Here is a 17,345-nt window from a genome sequence, read left to right as displayed (position 1 = left end):
CCAGCCCAGGCTGGAGGACAGGGGGATGTATCCTCCCCTGCCAATCCCTCCACAGTCCCACTCCTGCCCCCTCCCTGCAAAACAATCAATTTTTTGACCTTGGTGCAGACTTTGGACTATGAGTTCCCGTCAGGAGTGGGGGAGGGGGGCTAATGGCTGGGGAGGGTGGAGATAAGGATGCCCCCACCCCTCTTCTGCTTCTACTCCTTCCAGTGTCCTCAAGGACCCCTTTCTAGCTCCCCACCATGAAAACTGCTGCCCCTCCTCATATAGCTTGCAGGCCCAATGCCTAGGCCCTGTAACATATTAGTTGCCCTCCCTGTCTGGATGCCTGCTTCAGTGAGATCCTAAGCTGAAGGTGCTACAGTGGTGTGGCCTGGTTGTTTGGTCTGGTCATGTGGGTGTCTGTCTCATGAGAATCAGGCTGAAATGAACAGGTCTCAGGTCCTACTGGTGCTGGGGAGAGAGGCATGGTGGGAGCATATAGTCAGGCAGGATCAGTGAGCACTCCAGGATGGGAGTCCTGGAGTCAGAGATCCGTGGGTCAAGGCTCACCAGGCATTGGTGGATAGAGTCCTAACCAAGGCGTGGGCAGAGCTGGGTAACCTTGGACAAGTCATGGCCCTCTCTGTGCACCAATGCCTGTTTGGTGACCAAAGGACTTGGACCGCGCAGGTTTCTTCCTCTTTTGGGTCTGGGGGGAACACATCGTGGGCACAAACCGCTAAGTTTTACCTACAATTTCAGACAGAGGGCGCAGGTCCCCAATCCCCGCCAAAGATTGCAGGACTAGTAGCTCTGGAATATGAGGGCTCAGGGACCTCGCGTTGGGATCACCCCTGGGAAACCTCAGCTCCTACCCAAGTAGGGAGAGAAGTTCTGATCTGCTGGGGCACACCAGTGCCCCAGTCCCCGCCTCATTCCTGTCACCGCTAAGAGCCTGGAGAGGGAAGACAGCAGGGTAACCCCAGCTCACCTCAGCTGCAGGTCCGGAGGTGCTTAGGCACTGCCTCTCCAGAAGCCAGAGACCCCGCCCACCCACATCCCACCTCCGCCCCGCCCACTCTAGGCCACCCCTCTGGCCCTGCCCTCGCCTTCGCCCTTCCCCGCACGCAGCATCTCTCTTGCAGCTCCTTTCCCCCCAACTCCTCTCCTCACTGGGGGATTTATTGCACGGCTCTTTTGGGTCCTCGCTGTGTGATCCTCCCTGCGTTGATCGTCCCTTGATCGCGGCCCCTTTGAACCTGAGGCAATCGTGGATCCTGAGGTCCCGCCCCCTCCGGCAGACCTTGCTGGGGCGTCCACCGTGGGATCACGAATGCATGTAGGTGTGGCCCTCTGCTCACCAACTCCCAGACCCCTGCACACACTCCCCACCCCCTCAGGTGGCCAAACTTTTTTTCTTAAAACATTTTTACTCCTTTCAACCCGGAAACAGCACAATCTAAGAGGATGTGAGAGGGATGGGGAAGAGAAAGGGGCAATGAGGGGTTAGGGGACTTCGATCTGCACTTGAAGAGTTCGGCGGGAAAGCCCTCTTCTCCCTTTCGCACCCCCTCTCCCACTGCTGTCCACGGGCCTGTGAGTGGGGAAGGGAACCCTCAGGGGCACTTCCGCTCCACGCACTGCTTCCCGCCCTCTTCGTATTCCTGCTTGGAGATCCACATCTGTTGGAAAGTGCCCTGCGTGCGGGAAACGACATTGGCAGTGAGGTGTGGGTTTATTTCTGGGCTATTTTATTACATTGAGATATTCTGGGCTATTTGGGCTATTTTATTACATTGAGATATCTATATATAGCCTCTCAGACCCACCTTCCTCCTCCAGCAACGACAACCCCGCCCCCATTTTTCCGCCAATTACTTCATATTTAGAGGGCCAGTAACCCCCTTCATATCATTCAAACATAATGTTGATTCATTCATTCAACAAGTATTTATTGCGCACCTGTCTGCTCTGGGCCAGGCGCTATCTTCAAGCTGGGTGGTGGAGCTTACAGCCCCATGTCAGTCAACCCCAATACCGCGCCCCCTCCACACACATACACTCCTTCACCAGCCATCTCATCACTCCATCAGGCCTTAACAAACTTGTCAAGTCTCCCTCATCCCAAGAAAAAAAATATTTCCTTTACCCTCATCATTCCTGCACCACCTGACTTGTGAGGGAGTGGCCTTCATTGTGGCACCCCACCCCCACCCCCTGTTGAAACTTGCCTCTTGAGGGTCTCCTGCACTAGGCATTCCAGACTGTCCTTTTTCTTTGATGATTGCTCTGTCTCTGCCTGAAAGTTAGTGCCTGCATCCCTGGTTCTGCTCCTATTTCTCTCCTTGGCTCACAGAACAAGGCTTCCTGGACCAGCTCATCTACTCAGGTGACTTCTGCGCATGAGCTAAACCCCCACCCTGCCCCAATCTCGCGTTTCCCTTGCAGATCTCTGCACTGAGTACCAGACCCAAATATTCAGCTGTCTTTTGGACACCTCTTCTTAAGTGTCCCTCAAGACCTCAAACTCAACATGTCCACGGTCAATAGACACCCCAGGTCTGGCTCAAATCTACTTCTGTGGTCTTTCTCATCTTCTACTTCTGTGGTTATTGAGCACTTGAAATTTGGCTGGTCTGAACTGAGATGCTCTATGTATAAAATACACACCAGATATTGAAGACTAAGTCCAGAAAAAAAGAATGTAAAGTATCGCAATCATTTTTATATTGATGATACATTGAAATAACATATTGGATATATTGGATTAAATAAAATATATTCTTTAAACTCAATTTCACCTGATTCTTTGACTCTCTTTAATATGGCAAAGTATATTTTCTATCATTAATATTTAATGCTAGAAAATTTTAAATTGCTTATGTGGCTCACATTACGCTTCTGTTGACCAGAGCTCCCAGAAGCTAGCATCCTGGGCCTCATCTTGGACTTCTCTTTTCTCTCTTGTACCCAGTATCCATATTTTGTCAGTCAGACCTCTGATAAGCTCTCAGTTCTACCCCCTGATATCCACTCTGTCAAACCCCAGGCACAGTTGAGACCACTGAGCCCAAGTAAGCTTCCTAAACTCATATCCAAACGTGTCTTCCCACTGCTTTTGGCCTTGCCTGCCTCTCCCCATGGTCCAAGTACCCTTTCTCCATCTTTGCCTCAAGAGTTCTTACTCAGTCTTCCCATCTTAGTTTGAATGCTCCTTACAGGCCCTTCATGACTCCTGAACTAGATGAGGTCTTCCCTTAAAGGAGCACCCTCAAACTTTGTGACTTCCTGTTTAATCGTCTTGACCTCTAGATGATCCCTGCTCATGGAGGCAGGGACTGTATCAGGCTGTCTGTCCATTTCCAGCACACAGGAGGACCACAATAGCTGTGTGTAGCTAACTGTCAGCCTCCTGCCTTTCTGACCCTTGTTTCTTTCTCCCTGGGGGCTTCCCCTCTAGTGGATGTCCTCCTGGTCCTGTCATAGCCTTGCTGTCCCCTCTATGTGACTGATACCCTCTAGATACAGTTTGCATCTCTAGCTCCCTGCTCATCATCTTGCTTCTGTCCTATCAGTAGGTCCAAACTGAACTCACCACCTACTGCCCTGGAACCAACCTGCCTGCCTCCTTCTCTGTTTGCCCCTTGCTCTTACCCCATCACCACTGCTACCCACTCTATGACTCTGGGACAATAAAACTTCCTTGCAAGTTCCCCTATCCAACTCACACATTGATCCCCAAAGATATCATAGTCTTCTCAAACATGCCTGTGACCATCACCTTGCCTTGCCTCAGACCTTCAGTGTCACCTCTCTGCTAAATAAGTACAGTGGGAGCCTCACCCTGGCACATAAAGCCAACACAATCTCATCCCAACCAATCTCTCCAAGTTCCTATCCCTATGCTCCCTGATGGGGGGGTGTTCCTTTCCCACAGTCAGGGCTAAGTAGGCCCTTTCTCACACTCACCAGTGAGGCCAAGATGGAGCCCCCAATCCAGGGGCTGAATTTGCGCTCCATGGTGCTGTTGCTAGCGATGAGTTTCAGTCGCATGCTCTGGGGAGAAAGAAGGGCAGCAAGAAGCAGACAGCTGGGTTCTGGGAAAGAAGAGGACTGGGGGTGGGAAAGATTTGGAAGTCACGGGGGAAGGGTCTTTTATGGTGGCCAGAACACTAGGCATTTGGGAAGGAGGAAGAACTTGTTCCCGAAGGACTAAGCCAGGACTGGACACCAGGGCCCTGGCTGGAGGTGGGCTCCTACCGGTGGGGTCTTCTGGGAAAGCTCTCGATTGAGCCTGTCAGTGAAGCCCTGAAGCAGTGTGTTCCCGCCAGTGACAATGACACTGCCATACAGGCCCTGAGAGCAGGGAGGATTTGTGAGCAGAGAGGGAAACACCCTTCCCTGTCTGCCCAGTTTTCATGGGCTTCTTTGCCCAGCCACAGGCTTGGGCCTCACCGGGCGAATGTCGATGTCACACATGCCAATGCTGGTGGTCACCACATGGCCCACACCTAACATGGTGTTCCCCGACAGACCCTGCAGAGAAAGGTGACCTGGGCTTTGGGCCTTCTGCCACCCCCCACACACACCCCACACCACCCCACACCACCCCCTGACCCCAGACTCCTGTGACCCTTATCAGCCTCCCCCACACCTCAGTATCTAGGGACAGGTAGCCCCAACCCAGTGCCCTCTACACAGCCCAACCTTGACATTGGAGGGATCAAACAGGCCCTCAGGGATGCGGAGCCGCTCAGCGCCATAGTCTGTATTGTAGCCATTGGGCATTTCATAATGCACTGTGGGCATTTGCGCAGCCACCCTGCGTGGGAAGGAACAAAACTCTGTCTACGGTGCTCACAAAGGACCAGAGTTCCCCCTGAGTCCCAGTCCTGCCCTCTTTCCCACTCCCCAGCTGTGGGCCCCACTCACTGCTCATCGTAGGGAGAGTCTGAGACCTGCAGCACAGAGGCCTGGAAGTCCTGGATCACCTCCTGAGAACCCAGGGAGGTGGTGAGGGCTGACCTCCCTCCTCAGCCTCCCCTTACCGCATCCCACCTGCAGGGCCTCTGTCCCTTCCCCTTTACTAGTCCACCTGCAGGGGACTAGGAGTTGGGAGGGGCAGGGTGTTTCGAGGGAACCTCTCCAGTGCCTCACATTGCACATGTAGTTATGCCAAGACTTGGAAACCTGGGGTAGCTTCTCCTTCTTCTTCCAGTTGGGGGGAGCACCCTCCCGTACAGGCTCCTGTGGGGGCACAGCCTATGAGCATCCTTCCCCATTACACATTTGCCCAGCCAACCCTGACCACACCTGCATTCCTAACACTAGCTGGCTCTGCAGCTAATGGGCACTGGATTCTTTGCTCTGTTGCCCACAAAAGCTGTTTCTCCCCTTCTCTGTTAGAGGAAAGAAAATGGAGAGAACCTGTCCCCATGTGTGCCACTCAAGCAGCTGGTCTGAAAGGCTTGGATCAGTGAAAGCTGAGGATTTAGGGAACACGGTGGAGACCAGAACCTTAAGAAAACAGCCTTTACTGAGCCATGTTCCATGGGGAAATCCAGAGTGGCCCCTTGCACGTAATATCTCATTTAACATTCACAGCAGCCCTATGTGCTGTTATTCCACCTTATAGGAGAGCAAAACGAGGCTTGGGGACTTTCAGTCTCACACTCTAGATCACATAACTTGAAGCAGACCTTGGTAGAAGGTCTGCTGACATGGTAGAAGCAGACCTTGAAGCTGGGTATATTGGACCCCAGAACTCACCACACTGATCCTACACATCCTGCTACTAGCTGGCTGTGTGACCTGGGCCACATCCCTCAGCCTTTCCAGATATCTAATGCCTCAATTATGAATTGAAGAACTGGACCCAAGGTCCTCTGGGGGTCCTGCTGTTCGCTGATCTGATATCTGATGGGTCTGTGTGTCAACAGTCCTAAGGTTAGTAGTACCTAGGATACCCCAGAGGCCCCACCTTGGCTGCAATCATGTAAGGTGGGATGATGTCGATGGCCATTTCCTGGAAGAGTTCTCGGCACTGCATGGAGATAAAGTCCCCTGCCAGGGGTGACTTAACGATGCCTGGAAGGGGAAGGGTGTTAGGACCTTGTCCTCCAAGGTACCCCCAACCCCTGCCGAGGCCCTACCTTGCTGCAGGACATAGCCATCATGCACTGGAATGGCTGTGGTATGGGTGGCCCCACTGTCCAGCACCAGGCCCGTGGAGCGTCCATTTGCAAAGCTGGCATGGAATAGGTAGGTCAAAGAGATAGCAGCAGCAAGTGAGAGGACTGGGACCCAGGTCTAATCTGGTCAACTCTCTGCTTTCCGGGGCTCCAGCCCGTTCCCAGTCTGCAAATGTCTCCTGGTTCGTTACCCATCTGCTAGAGGAAGGCTTCTAAAACCCCTGCCATTTCTTCCCTGTCTGAATCACATCTTCCTCCATTCTATCATTTTGAATTCCCAGCCTCTCTTTAGTCTTGGTTCTATGTCTTATGGGCTCCCTAAAATTAAGGGCCATATTGCCCCAGTGCCTAGCACAGAGTTCAGTGCAAGGTAGATCCCTTAAAAAATAAATGCTGATTGGTTGTTTGGGAAGGAAACTCTTCAGTGTCATATATCCCTCCCTCCTCTTCCAGCCCCAGCCCCTGCAATCTGCTTCATTAAATTTCTCTCTCTCTGCTCAGCCTGATCCAAGGAAATGGTAGGGGCTGCTGATTTGGCCACCCCAGGGTCCAAGACAATGGGCCTAGGGATGTCTGCCCATCCAGGACCTTATCTCTATAAAATCAGGCCCAGCCCATAGCTCAACACACCACATGCCAAACCCTGGCCCTCCACCCAGGCAGAACAGCTTAACCCAGAGGATACGCAGTAAGCACAGCTGTCTTGCATAAGAAGAAGGCAGGAATGTTGTACTGCTCGAACATCAGCTCTGTCAGCTTCTCCCGCTTGGCCCGTGTGTTCCACTGGGGTAGAAAGTGCAGGAGGGAGGATTCAGGAATGGAGAGGCATAGACTCATGAACACACACACACACACACACAACAGTGGGGACACAGGTTAGGCCCCTTGACACATATAGACCTTTAGAATGTGAGAACTATAAAGAATTTGAAAGATCACAATCCGAACCCAGCTGAAGAAGACAAAACTCAGAGGAATAAGTGACTTGCCTAAGATCACACAGAAAGCTCTTGGTAGAGCTGGGCCTAGAGTCACAGTCTCTTGACTCTCGGTCCAGTGTTGTTTATTGTATAATATACACACTTCAGGCTCCTCCCAGCCCCCAATACATCACTCTTCTTCCTCACTCTAATCATCTCAGAGGCTAGAAAGCTGGAGAAGAGGATTTCTGGGTAAAAATATTGGTTTGAATACAAACACTAATTTTATTCCCCTCTAAGATCCCAGAAAAACTATAGTAAAGAGGCAACTTAAAAAGACATAATCCAGGGGTGGGGGGAAAGGAGACATTCAAAACAAAGTGTTCTTGCTCTGACAGAAAAATAAAATAAAAATTAAGAAGTGAAAAGACATAAACCCACAAAAGCCAACAAACACATGAAAAGATGCTCAACACTGTTTTCATTAGGAAAATGAAAATCAAAAGCACAATGAGATATCACTTTACACCCACTAGGGTGGTAATAATAATTAAAAAAAAAAAAAGAACATAACAAGTGTTAGAAAGGATGTGGAGAAAATGAAACCATCGTACATTGCTGGGTGGGAAGGCAAAATGGTTCAGTCATTGTGGAAAACAATTGGCAGTTCTTTAAAAAGTTAAACATAGGATTACCATACGACCCAGCAATTCCACTTTTGTTATATACCTAAAAGAATTGAAAACAGATACTCAAACAAATCTTGTACACACCTGTTCATAGGAACACTATCCACAATAGCCAAAAATGGAAACGACAAATGTCCATCAATGGATGAATAGAAAAACAAATCGTGGTATATACATGCAATGAAATATTACTCAGCCATAATAAAGAATAAGGTACTAATATATACTACAACATGGACGAACCTCAAAAACATGCTAAGTGAAAGAATAGACTCAAAAAGTCACAAATTGTCTATGGCCATGCTACCCTGAACGAGCCCAATCTCATCTGATCTCGGAAGCTAAGCAGGGTCAGGCCTGGTTAGTACTTGGATAGAAGACCACCTAGGAAGACCAGGTGGTATAGGCATATAAAGCAAATTAAAAAATAAGGGATAGTAAGCTGACAAGGTCCTTGCAATCGGTGAGGTCAACCAAGGGTTGCCTCGCCTAAAAATATATTTTAAAAAATAAAAAGTAAAAAAGTCACGGATTGTATGATTCCATTTATAAGAAAAATCCAGTATAGCTATATTTACAGATACAGATGGTTGCCAAAGACTAGGGTGCAGGAGTAGTAGAGAGAAACTGCTTTATGAAAATAGATTTTCTTTTTGGGTGATGAAAATGTTTTGGAACTAGATAGAAGTGATCGTTGCACAACATTGTGAATATATTAAATGCCACTGAATTGTTAACACTAAAAAGGTTAAGGTTATGTTATGTGAATTTTACCTTGGAGAGGGAGGGGTAAGAGAGAAAACCTCAAGGGTTAGAAATAATAAGAAAGGAGAAAACAATGTATTTTTGAAGGTTAGAAATCAGATATGTGAGTGGTAACTGACTTAATGGATTCAAGAATTCTGACTCTTAAGCCAATCGTGAGAAAAAACAGGAACAACCTGTGTTAAATCACAGAATCCTCACAAGGCTCAGGATTTGACAGTTTCAGGTATCTCTGGAAGTGGAGGTGAAGGGAAACCTAAAATAAGATTATTTAAAGATATTCAAGTAACAGATCCCTAAATTTTCTCCCCAATTCCATGTCATTTGGCTATTGCCCATGCCAACCTGAGCAGAAAATTAAAATTTTACTCTGCACAGAGTAAAATTTTGGATTTTTGAACTGGTGGGACACTTGACACAGTTGGGAGTAAGGACACTATATTTAAAACAGGAAATTAAGTGATGCCGCACATATGGAAGGCTGAGAATATCAGTCTTATTCCCTCACTTGGCTGTCAGAATGGAGATGGCCATGCCTATATTGAAGGTGGAAGTTTTCCTGGGAGTTACATCAAAGACCCAAAGATTTCAACTATCAGAGGCTGCCTAACAAACATTCCAGTTTGATCATCCTATAGCAAAGATCATAGTCAACAAGTCCCCCACAACACACAGCTTCCAATCAGTGTTTTAGTCCTCTCTCTTAAAGATAAGCAGACAACCAAAGATTTGCAGAAATCTAAAAAAACCCTCTCAAATCAGAGAGGGACCTCCCAAAAAAGGCAGAAAAGAAAGCAACTTGAAAGAACAAAGATCATATAGGGAGATAAAAATTTCCAAAAACAAAAACAAAACATAATATCCTTATGAGATAACAGATGATATTGCACCTATAAAACAAGAATAGGATGCTCTAAAAAGTAATATTTGTGTAACAAAAAAGAGCTCCTGGAAATTAAAAATACAGGAGCAGAAATAAAAAACTTAATAGAAGAATTAAAAAATAAAGCTGAGAGAATATCTTTGAAATTCAAAGAAAAGATAAAGAGGTAGAAAACATAAAAGAAAAGATATGAAAATTAGAGAACCAGTTCAGGAGGTGTGAAATCCAAACAATAAGATTTCTCATCAGAAAAATTGAGATAAATAAATAATTTAAGTTACTGAATTGAATAATTACCGAATTATTTTTCACTGATTGATATACATAGGTTTCTAGATTGAAGGGACATATTGAGTGTCTAGAGCAATGGATGAAAATAAACCAATATAATATTGTGAAATTAAGGAAAAAGTGAAAATTCTATAAACTTTCAGAAAGAAAAATTACATAAAATGATCAGGAATTGGATATTCCAGCCTTCTCGATGGCAACAATGCATGCTGGAAGACAATGGAGAAGTGCCTTTAAGAGTCTGAAGAAAAATGATTTCCAATTTGGAATGTTATACCTAGCTAAGCTGTCAATATACAGTCAGACGTGCCAGGTCTCAAAAAGTTTATTTCCCACTACTTTTCTAAGGATGTGCTCCCTGAGGATGTGCTCCCTGAGGATGTGCTCCCTGAAAATAAGGGAGTAAATCAAGAAAAGTAGTCATGAGATATAGGAAATAGAACTTCTACTACAGGAGAAAGACAAAGGGATTCCCTAGGATGATGGTGAAGGGAGATGTCAGGATGATAGCTATGTCCTCTTTGTAAAGAGCAACCAGTCCAAAGTGGGTTCTTGAAGAAATTTCTTCAAGAAGATGAAATTGATAGAATACCTAAAGAAACTAATGTTGAGAAAATGTAAATAACTGATGAATAATGTAGAGTCACATTATTATTTAGATACAAAACTATGCAAAATAAAAAGAAAGACAAGATTCAGTTCTAGGAAAAACAAAAGATTGTTCAGGAAAAGAAAAGTAACCATAATTTATTGCCTATATAATAACAGTGTAAATACTGAATATGAATCTTAGAGAAACCTAAAATACAACTTTACTTAAAGTTGGAAGTAAGAAATGTATGGTATGGGCTAGGGGAAGAAAGAGAGCTAAATGCTCATTTTCTATAGTTGGAAATCCATAGATAATGCCTAAAACTAAAAAATCTACAAGCAGCAATTTAAGTGTGATATTTAGAGCTATGAGAGAAATGACAAAAAAAAATATTAACTAAAAGAGAAAAAAGCAGTTGTTTCTGGAAAAGGAGAAATGGAAGGAGGAGGGTATAAATGGCAGTATTTTTCTCAAATTGATTCTACATGTGCATATATAATATTGACAAAAAATTAAGTTAAAAAGTCAAAAAAGGACTGTGGGAGGAATAAAGGGCATTGCATAAAGCCGACTAAGGGAAGGGTGAGTGGATAGAGTAGGAGAAAGAGGGATGGAGACTAAACCAAGGAGGAAGAAGGGAAGTGATTGAAGAAGATGTGGTTGGAAGGAAAGTCTGAAAATTGAGGTGGAGTAATTGATGGCAGTGGCTTGGAGAGAGAAGTGAATGGTGGGCCCCAGGGCTGAACTAGGGGCTGGATGACACACTTACCGGGGCTTCCGACATGAGCACTGGGTGTAGGTTTGGCTCAGACTTGACATGTTTGCTGTAGGTGTGATCCAAGATGGCACGGAAGCACTCCCAGTCCTCGACTGGAGCCAAGAGACCAGCGGGAAGAGATGAGGGTGGGCAGACAAGGTTCCAGAGACAGGAAGGAAAGGAAGGGGAAAGACCAAGTCCAGGGGAGGAGAAACGAGACCAGATCCAGCAGAAATCCCCCTTTTTCAGGTATCTGGTGGGGTCCCTGGGTTGGGAACTAGGCAGCTGTGGGAAGCATTGAGGGGATCCCTGGGACTTGGGCAGCTGCAAGGAAGACTCCATGGGTGTGGGGTACTGTTTCCTAGGTTGTGGGATGGGCTCCAGGTCTGTGTCAAAAGGCAGTGGGTGGGGCCCCTTACTCATGCCATTCTTGAGGGGTGACATGACCTCTGCTCCATCCCGAGGCACATGCAGGGCGTTGGTGTCGATGTGGAAGATCTTCCCTTTCTTCTCTTTCTCCCCCTCCAACTCCAGCCCGCCCCCCTCCTCCGCGGCCAGAAGCCCCACAGTAGTGGGGAAGTCAGCCTAGAAGGGTGAATGGGCAGGGAGAGGAATCAACCTCTTGACCCTGTTCAGGCTCATGTCAGGGCCATGAGCCCACCCCTCAGTTTACTCCCACATATCCCCTCTGCAAAGCTTCTCTCTGGGCTGTGAGAGCCCTGGGTCACTGGGAAGCCTGGAGGGGAGGCAGAAGCCCTTAGGATTTGGGGAAGGGGCATGAAAGCTCACCTTGGGGCAGTCCTCCCCAGCGTACCCAGCGCGGACTGAGAAGGAGCCAATGTCAAAGACCAGCGCACCCACCTCATCTGTACGGGCAGACAGGCATATGAGGGGGTCTCTCCCAAACTCTCTGCCCTGGATAGCTCCGAGGAGAGGTCAAGGCAGAGCCACAGTCTCGCCCCTTTAACACTGGCCAGGGCAGGTGGGAGCTCGGCCTGGAGTCCGGGATCCTGGGAGTGGGGGTCAAGACTCGAGAGTCCCTTCTTGCCCAGTGGCCTTGTTTAGGCCACTCTCCTTGTTGGGAAGGAAGGAGCCAGGGGCTGGGCCGTGGTGAGTTGAATGGTGGAGAGGTTGGGGCTGGTGCGAACGAACATCCGGGGAGGACCGAAGGTAGGAGTGGCGCAGGACCCAAACCCGGGGCTGGACCTACTCGAGCGCCAAGGTGACAGGCCCTGGGGTAGCCAGAGCATGGGTCGCGCGGGTTCAGGGAGCAGGGCTGCAGGTGAGGCCGCGCCAGGCTGGGGAGCCCGAAGCTTGAGGCTCGCTCACCTCCGCCGTAGACGCCCCCGCTCATAGTGACCCCTTAAGCTCTGCTCTCGGTACGTGGGCGGCAGCGGTATCAGCACCGAGGCGGCCGGACAGCTCCCGGGATCCCGGTAGGGGCGGGGCGCGGGACAGCCAATCCAGAGGCCGGATCCCCCGCCCCCAACAGCACTGAGGATTGGTTGCGAGGAGAGACAATAACCCGGCCGGGGGCTGCTGCTTTAAAGGGGCCGACACTTCGACCTAAGGCGGCAGGGGGATTAGCGGGAGGACAGCAAGGACGTTGAGACCGGACCTAAGGGATGGGCAGGCTTAGAGCAGGAATACGCAAAAGTTGGTGACCGTGCCCTTCTGGAGACCAGGACTCTGCAGGGTGACAGATGGGGTCCCTGCTCCCTCGCTCTTACGGAGATGGCGCCATAGTCCGGGAGAGTCTTCGTCCTCACGCTCCTGAGCAAGGTTCTGCCATACCCAAACCTGAACGAAATCACCAGAAGAGGGAGGAAAGGGAAGGAGAGGGTGAGGAACGGGAGGGAGTGTGTCTCCATCTTTGTTTCTTTCTACCCTTGCCTTTTTGATTGCTCTTCTTTTCCTTGCCGGTCCCCTTGGTGCCTGGGCCTTATACATACACATGTGTACACACGTTATACACATTCACATATGGCGCTCAGCTAGCCCAGCTTTAGCCTCCTTTCCCTATCCCTTTCTCTTCAACTGTTCTCAGAAGGCATTTATCAAGTAAGCCACTAGAAGGCTTCTCGGTTCATCTGGACACCTGGCATGAGGCCGCCTCCACAACAGTTCTGATAGAGAAAGTGAAGGAGCAGCTCTTACAGCCTGGCTTAGTTGTGAGACTCTTATGAGAGCATGTATGTAGGTGTGTGCCTGTATGCATGTGTTTATGTGTACTAGTATATGTGTGCATTTGTATAGGTGTACAAATATGCATGTGAACACATGTGTGTGTTGGGGGCATTCCCATCTACTTGTTTTGGAGTAGGAGAAGCATTAAATCAGAGATGGTACAGGAAGAGGATACTATGTGGTGGCAGCATGCCCCTGAAGGTTTTCTGCTCACTATGTACCTACTCTAAAAGAGACTCCACCTATCCCCAGCCAAAAGACAGATGATTTGAGCTGGCTCATCAGCTAACCACTGGCGATGTGGGTATTTCCCATGCCCAGGGTTGGTTCCAAGTCCAGGCATGGCTCCCCAGACTAGAAGGGTCTAGGTTTCAGTGGGATGAATGAGCTATATGGAAGAGAACTAACCCAGGAGCTGGGAAATAGAATATTCCTGAGTGACCTTAGGTCAGTCATTGGCCTGTATAAATTAAGGCCTGGATGAATTGGATGAGTCCCTTAACCTTTCAGTGCCTTTGTTGTTTCATCTTTCAAAATGCTGAGGTGAGAATTAAAGGAACATTGGAGGGGAAAGTGATTCTATTCATGGACTTCACATCTCCCTTTGTTGACATTTAATGATGTTGCTTCACATCTCTTGTAAGTTCACCTTGTCAATTCCCATACTCATTCCCCCAGTTTGGATCTCACATTCAGAAACTTCCCCAGTTGGGAGAAATCTTACTGATCGTGGATCTAACTCTCAGATTTTACAGAGATTTCCCCAGATAGAGGTGGGGCCCTGTCTTGGGTCACACAGGCCGTTGGGACAGAGCCAGGACTAGAACTTACATCTTTTATCAGCCAGTTGACAGATGACCTTGTTTCATAACACCTCGGTGTCCTTCTTCAAGCTTCATTGTTCCCATCTGCAGGACAGCTGGTGGTGAAGACTCAATCTAATGCTAGAATCAAGTGCCTGGCTAATTGCTCAGCACATAAAACTATTCAGTAAACACGGGGTCCTAAAAATGTCCTTGGGGAATTTTTGAGGCTTTAATATTATTATTGATAAGTTAGGAATCTGTAGTCTATTTGGTAATGAGAAGTGAATTTTCTTGTCCTGGTTGGTGGAAAAGCAAGTAGGCTAATTACTGGATTACACTTGATTTTCCTCTCAGTCAACTGTGGCCAATCTTCATTTGTCATGGGATCCGACATGCTATTCTATTGTATTATGGAAGTAGTTAAGGTAGAGGTTATTAATATATTTCATTCATTGATTCAACAAACATCCTTTATGCCTGTGGTGTGCCAGGCATTGTATGAGGCATGGGGATATTGAATTGCATAAGATATATATATCCCTGCTCTCAGGAAGTTTGGGTGTAGTGGGAAGCTCAGACACACATGAAAGTGGGGTGAAATGGAGGCCCAGAGAAGGAAGAGGCCACCTGTCTCTGAGAGTCCATGGTGGCTTTTAGAAATGAAGTTTGAGCTGAGTTGTGAAGGATGAATAGTGGCTTGCTGGTGAACAAGGGGGAAAGGTCTTTCACACAGAGAACAGCATGTGCAAAGGTCTAGAGACATGAATATTCTTGGCAAATGTAGAAATTGCCCAGAATATTCTGTACTGTATAGCTCGGTATAGAAGGAGGGTTAGATATGAGCTGGTGGCAGAGACCACTGTTAGGGGGAGATGACCTGGAAAAGTAGTCAAAGGCCAACTCATTCATGCCCAAACTTTATTTTTATTTAGCCAACACAAAGCATCTACTAGCGTCAGACAGTGTTATAAATGCTTTATGTAAGTATTAAGTTGGTCCTCATAAAGACCGATTATTATCCCCATTTTGCAGAAGAAACAGAGGCATGAAGAGGTTATGTGACTTGCCCAAGGTCACTCAGCTGTAAGTAACAACTGAGATTGAACTGTGAAAAGTATTGATCCTGGGGAAAATGTTGCCATGCTTCTATTCATTTCATAGATGTTCTCTAGGTGCCTGCTATCAGGGAATAAAATGGTTCACATAACTCGATGTGACTTTTGTCTGGTTTAATGCTTATCCTGGAAGATGCATAATTAAACAATTAAATAAAATCATCTGGAAGTTCACACATTCCAGGCCCATATTCAGGTTGGCCGAACCTGAGCACTGGTGATGACATCAAAGGTGGCAGGGCCAGGGCCCTCAGATCCCACACTTTGGAAGTGATTTGGCACCTTGTGCTCTGCCAGATAAACCAAGTGCCTTGGCTTCACAGGGAGCCTCTAGCCTAGTGCAGGAAGCAAGTGCCCAGAAATAAACACTCCAGTAAGGCTGCTATAGGAATGGAGTCTGCATTGCAGTGGGGCACAAACAACAGTGTGGTCAGGGAGACAATATTGAAACTAAACCTGAGGAAAAAGACCTGGATTTTCCTGGCTGACAAGGGAATAGAGTTGGAGTGGGGGTGGAAGGCATTCTGAGTAGAGAGGACAAGACCCAGCCCGTATGTCGTGCAAAGAAGTGTGGCTCTTCTCATGAAATCGATAGGGAACTACTGCATTGTTTTGAACAGCAGTTATATGATCCAATTTGCATTTTAGAAGGATATCTCTGGCAGCTATTTGGTAGGTTGATTAGAGAGGGGCTATCCTAGAAGCCAGGAACTAGGCAAGAACCAAGGTAATAGAAGTTGGCATACAGTAGAAGGGATGGATTTAAGCAGTATACAAGAAGCAGCATTGACAAGATAGAATGCTAGCCTTACATCAGTAGAGATCTTCTTTCTTTCTTAATAATGTTTTAGCTGTGTATATCATTAGAGACTACATTCCCAGCCTTCCTTGCATCTGGCCAACTTCTGAGCAGAAGTTAGTGGTATCCTTAGACAGGAATATACTGCTTCCCATCCTACTCTCTTCTCACTGGATGAGAGTCAAGTATGATAGTAGAAGCTGCCTGGGCCACATTGGACACAGAAATGGAAACTACATGTTGGGAATGGCAGAGATGCCCCCACAGTTCTGGAGGATCTATTTTGGGGTTGTCACTTAAGCCATTGGATTTTTGGGACTCTTTGTTATAGCAGTTAGGACTATACTAATTAGTTGACCATCCTTTGGATATGCAATGAGGAAATGAGAAGCTTCTCGGTGGATGGTGGTGGTGTTAATTGGGCTAAGAGATTCTGAGACAGGGCAGAGTTGGGCAGAGTGGGATGAGGTGGAAGAAGATTAATTTAGTTTTGAATATGTTTGTGAGATGTCTTAAAACAGTGATATGTAGTAAATGTTTTAACAACTAGTTCTTTGGGAAAGGGGAGCCCTGATCTGAAACATTTGCCAAGTTCCATTATGTAAATGCACCCACCATGACGATTACAAGTTACTACTATCAACATGACTTCACTGAACAAGGAGCAAGGAAGAGAGGTACACAATGGGTTCTTGTGAGCTGGTCTGTGCTGGCACAAGCTGACTCCAGCACAAGACTGTCAGTGAGCATCCAGATGGAGATATTCAGTCTGCAGTTGGACATACACCAAGTCATACTTGGGGAGAGACATATGGGTTGGAGATAGAGGTTTGAGAGTTATGAGCAATTAGGGGTAAAGTCACAGTAATGGATGAAGTCACCAGTAAATAACACAGTGAGAAGAGGAGGCTGAAGTCAGAATCCTAAGAAAAACTATGTTTACAGAATGCCCTGAGGAGGAGAAGGTGGTCAAGGAAGCCTGAAAAAGAACAGTCAGAGGTATCTATGGCCATGCCACCCTGAACATGCCCGATTCCATCTGATCTCAGAAGCTAAGCAGGGTCGGGCCTTGTTAGTACTTGGATGGGGGACCACCCAAGAATACCAGGTGCTGTAGGCATTAAAAAATAAATAAATAAATATTTTTAAAAAAGAGCAGTCAGAGGAAGTAAGTGTCCCATGACCCATCAGAGCCAGGTTCTCCATATGTGCCCTCGGAGAAATTGGTCAACAATTAGTCATCCCCTACCTGTCAGTATTCTTCACCTCTTCCCTCATGTCCATCACCCCACTTGCCCTTCCTATAATCATCTAAACAAGTTCCAGTAGCTCCCATTGAAAAACAAATATCTTGACACCACATTC

General features: G+C 47.2%; 1 protein-coding gene and 2 pseudogenes across 1 annotated transcript; 2 read left to right on the top strand and 1 right to left on the bottom strand.

Annotated features, from left to right (window-relative positions):
- Positions 1 to 1,292: 1,292 nt before the first annotated feature.
- On the bottom strand, positions 1,293 to 12,536 carry ACTL6B (actin like 6B). The gene is made up of 14 exons (XM_011371627.1): positions 12,403 to 12,536; positions 11,863 to 11,939; positions 11,493 to 11,658; positions 11,086 to 11,186; positions 6,862 to 6,959; positions 6,138 to 6,232; positions 5,966 to 6,072; positions 5,143 to 5,232; positions 4,918 to 4,979; positions 4,693 to 4,807; positions 4,441 to 4,521; positions 4,246 to 4,341; positions 3,955 to 4,041; positions 1,293 to 1,682 (listed from the first exon to the last, which is right to left on the bottom strand). Exons 1-14 carry the CDS (start codon positions 12,425 to 12,427, stop codon positions 1,602 to 1,604), a joined length of 1,281 nt encoding a protein of 426 aa, XP_011369929.1. The 5' UTR covers positions 12,428 to 12,536; the 3' UTR covers positions 1,293 to 1,601.
- On the top strand, positions 8,076 to 8,194 carry LOC111746562 (annotated as a pseudogene).
- A 4,445-nt stretch (positions 12,537 to 16,981) lies between the features above and the next one.
- Positions 16,982 to 17,100, top strand: LOC111746551 (annotated as a pseudogene).
- Positions 17,101 to 17,345: the final 245 nt, after the last annotated feature.

This window comes from Pteropus vampyrus, unplaced genomic scaffold (genome assembly GCF_000151845.1).
Source record: "Pteropus vampyrus isolate Shadow unplaced genomic scaffold, Pvam_2.0 Scaffold193, whole genome shotgun sequence".
Classification (NCBI taxonomy): Eukaryota; Metazoa; Chordata; class Mammalia; order Chiroptera; family Pteropodidae; genus Pteropus; species Pteropus vampyrus.
The sequence above is the reverse complement of the archived record's forward strand: the minus strand, read 5'-3'. Positions and strand labels throughout refer to the sequence as shown.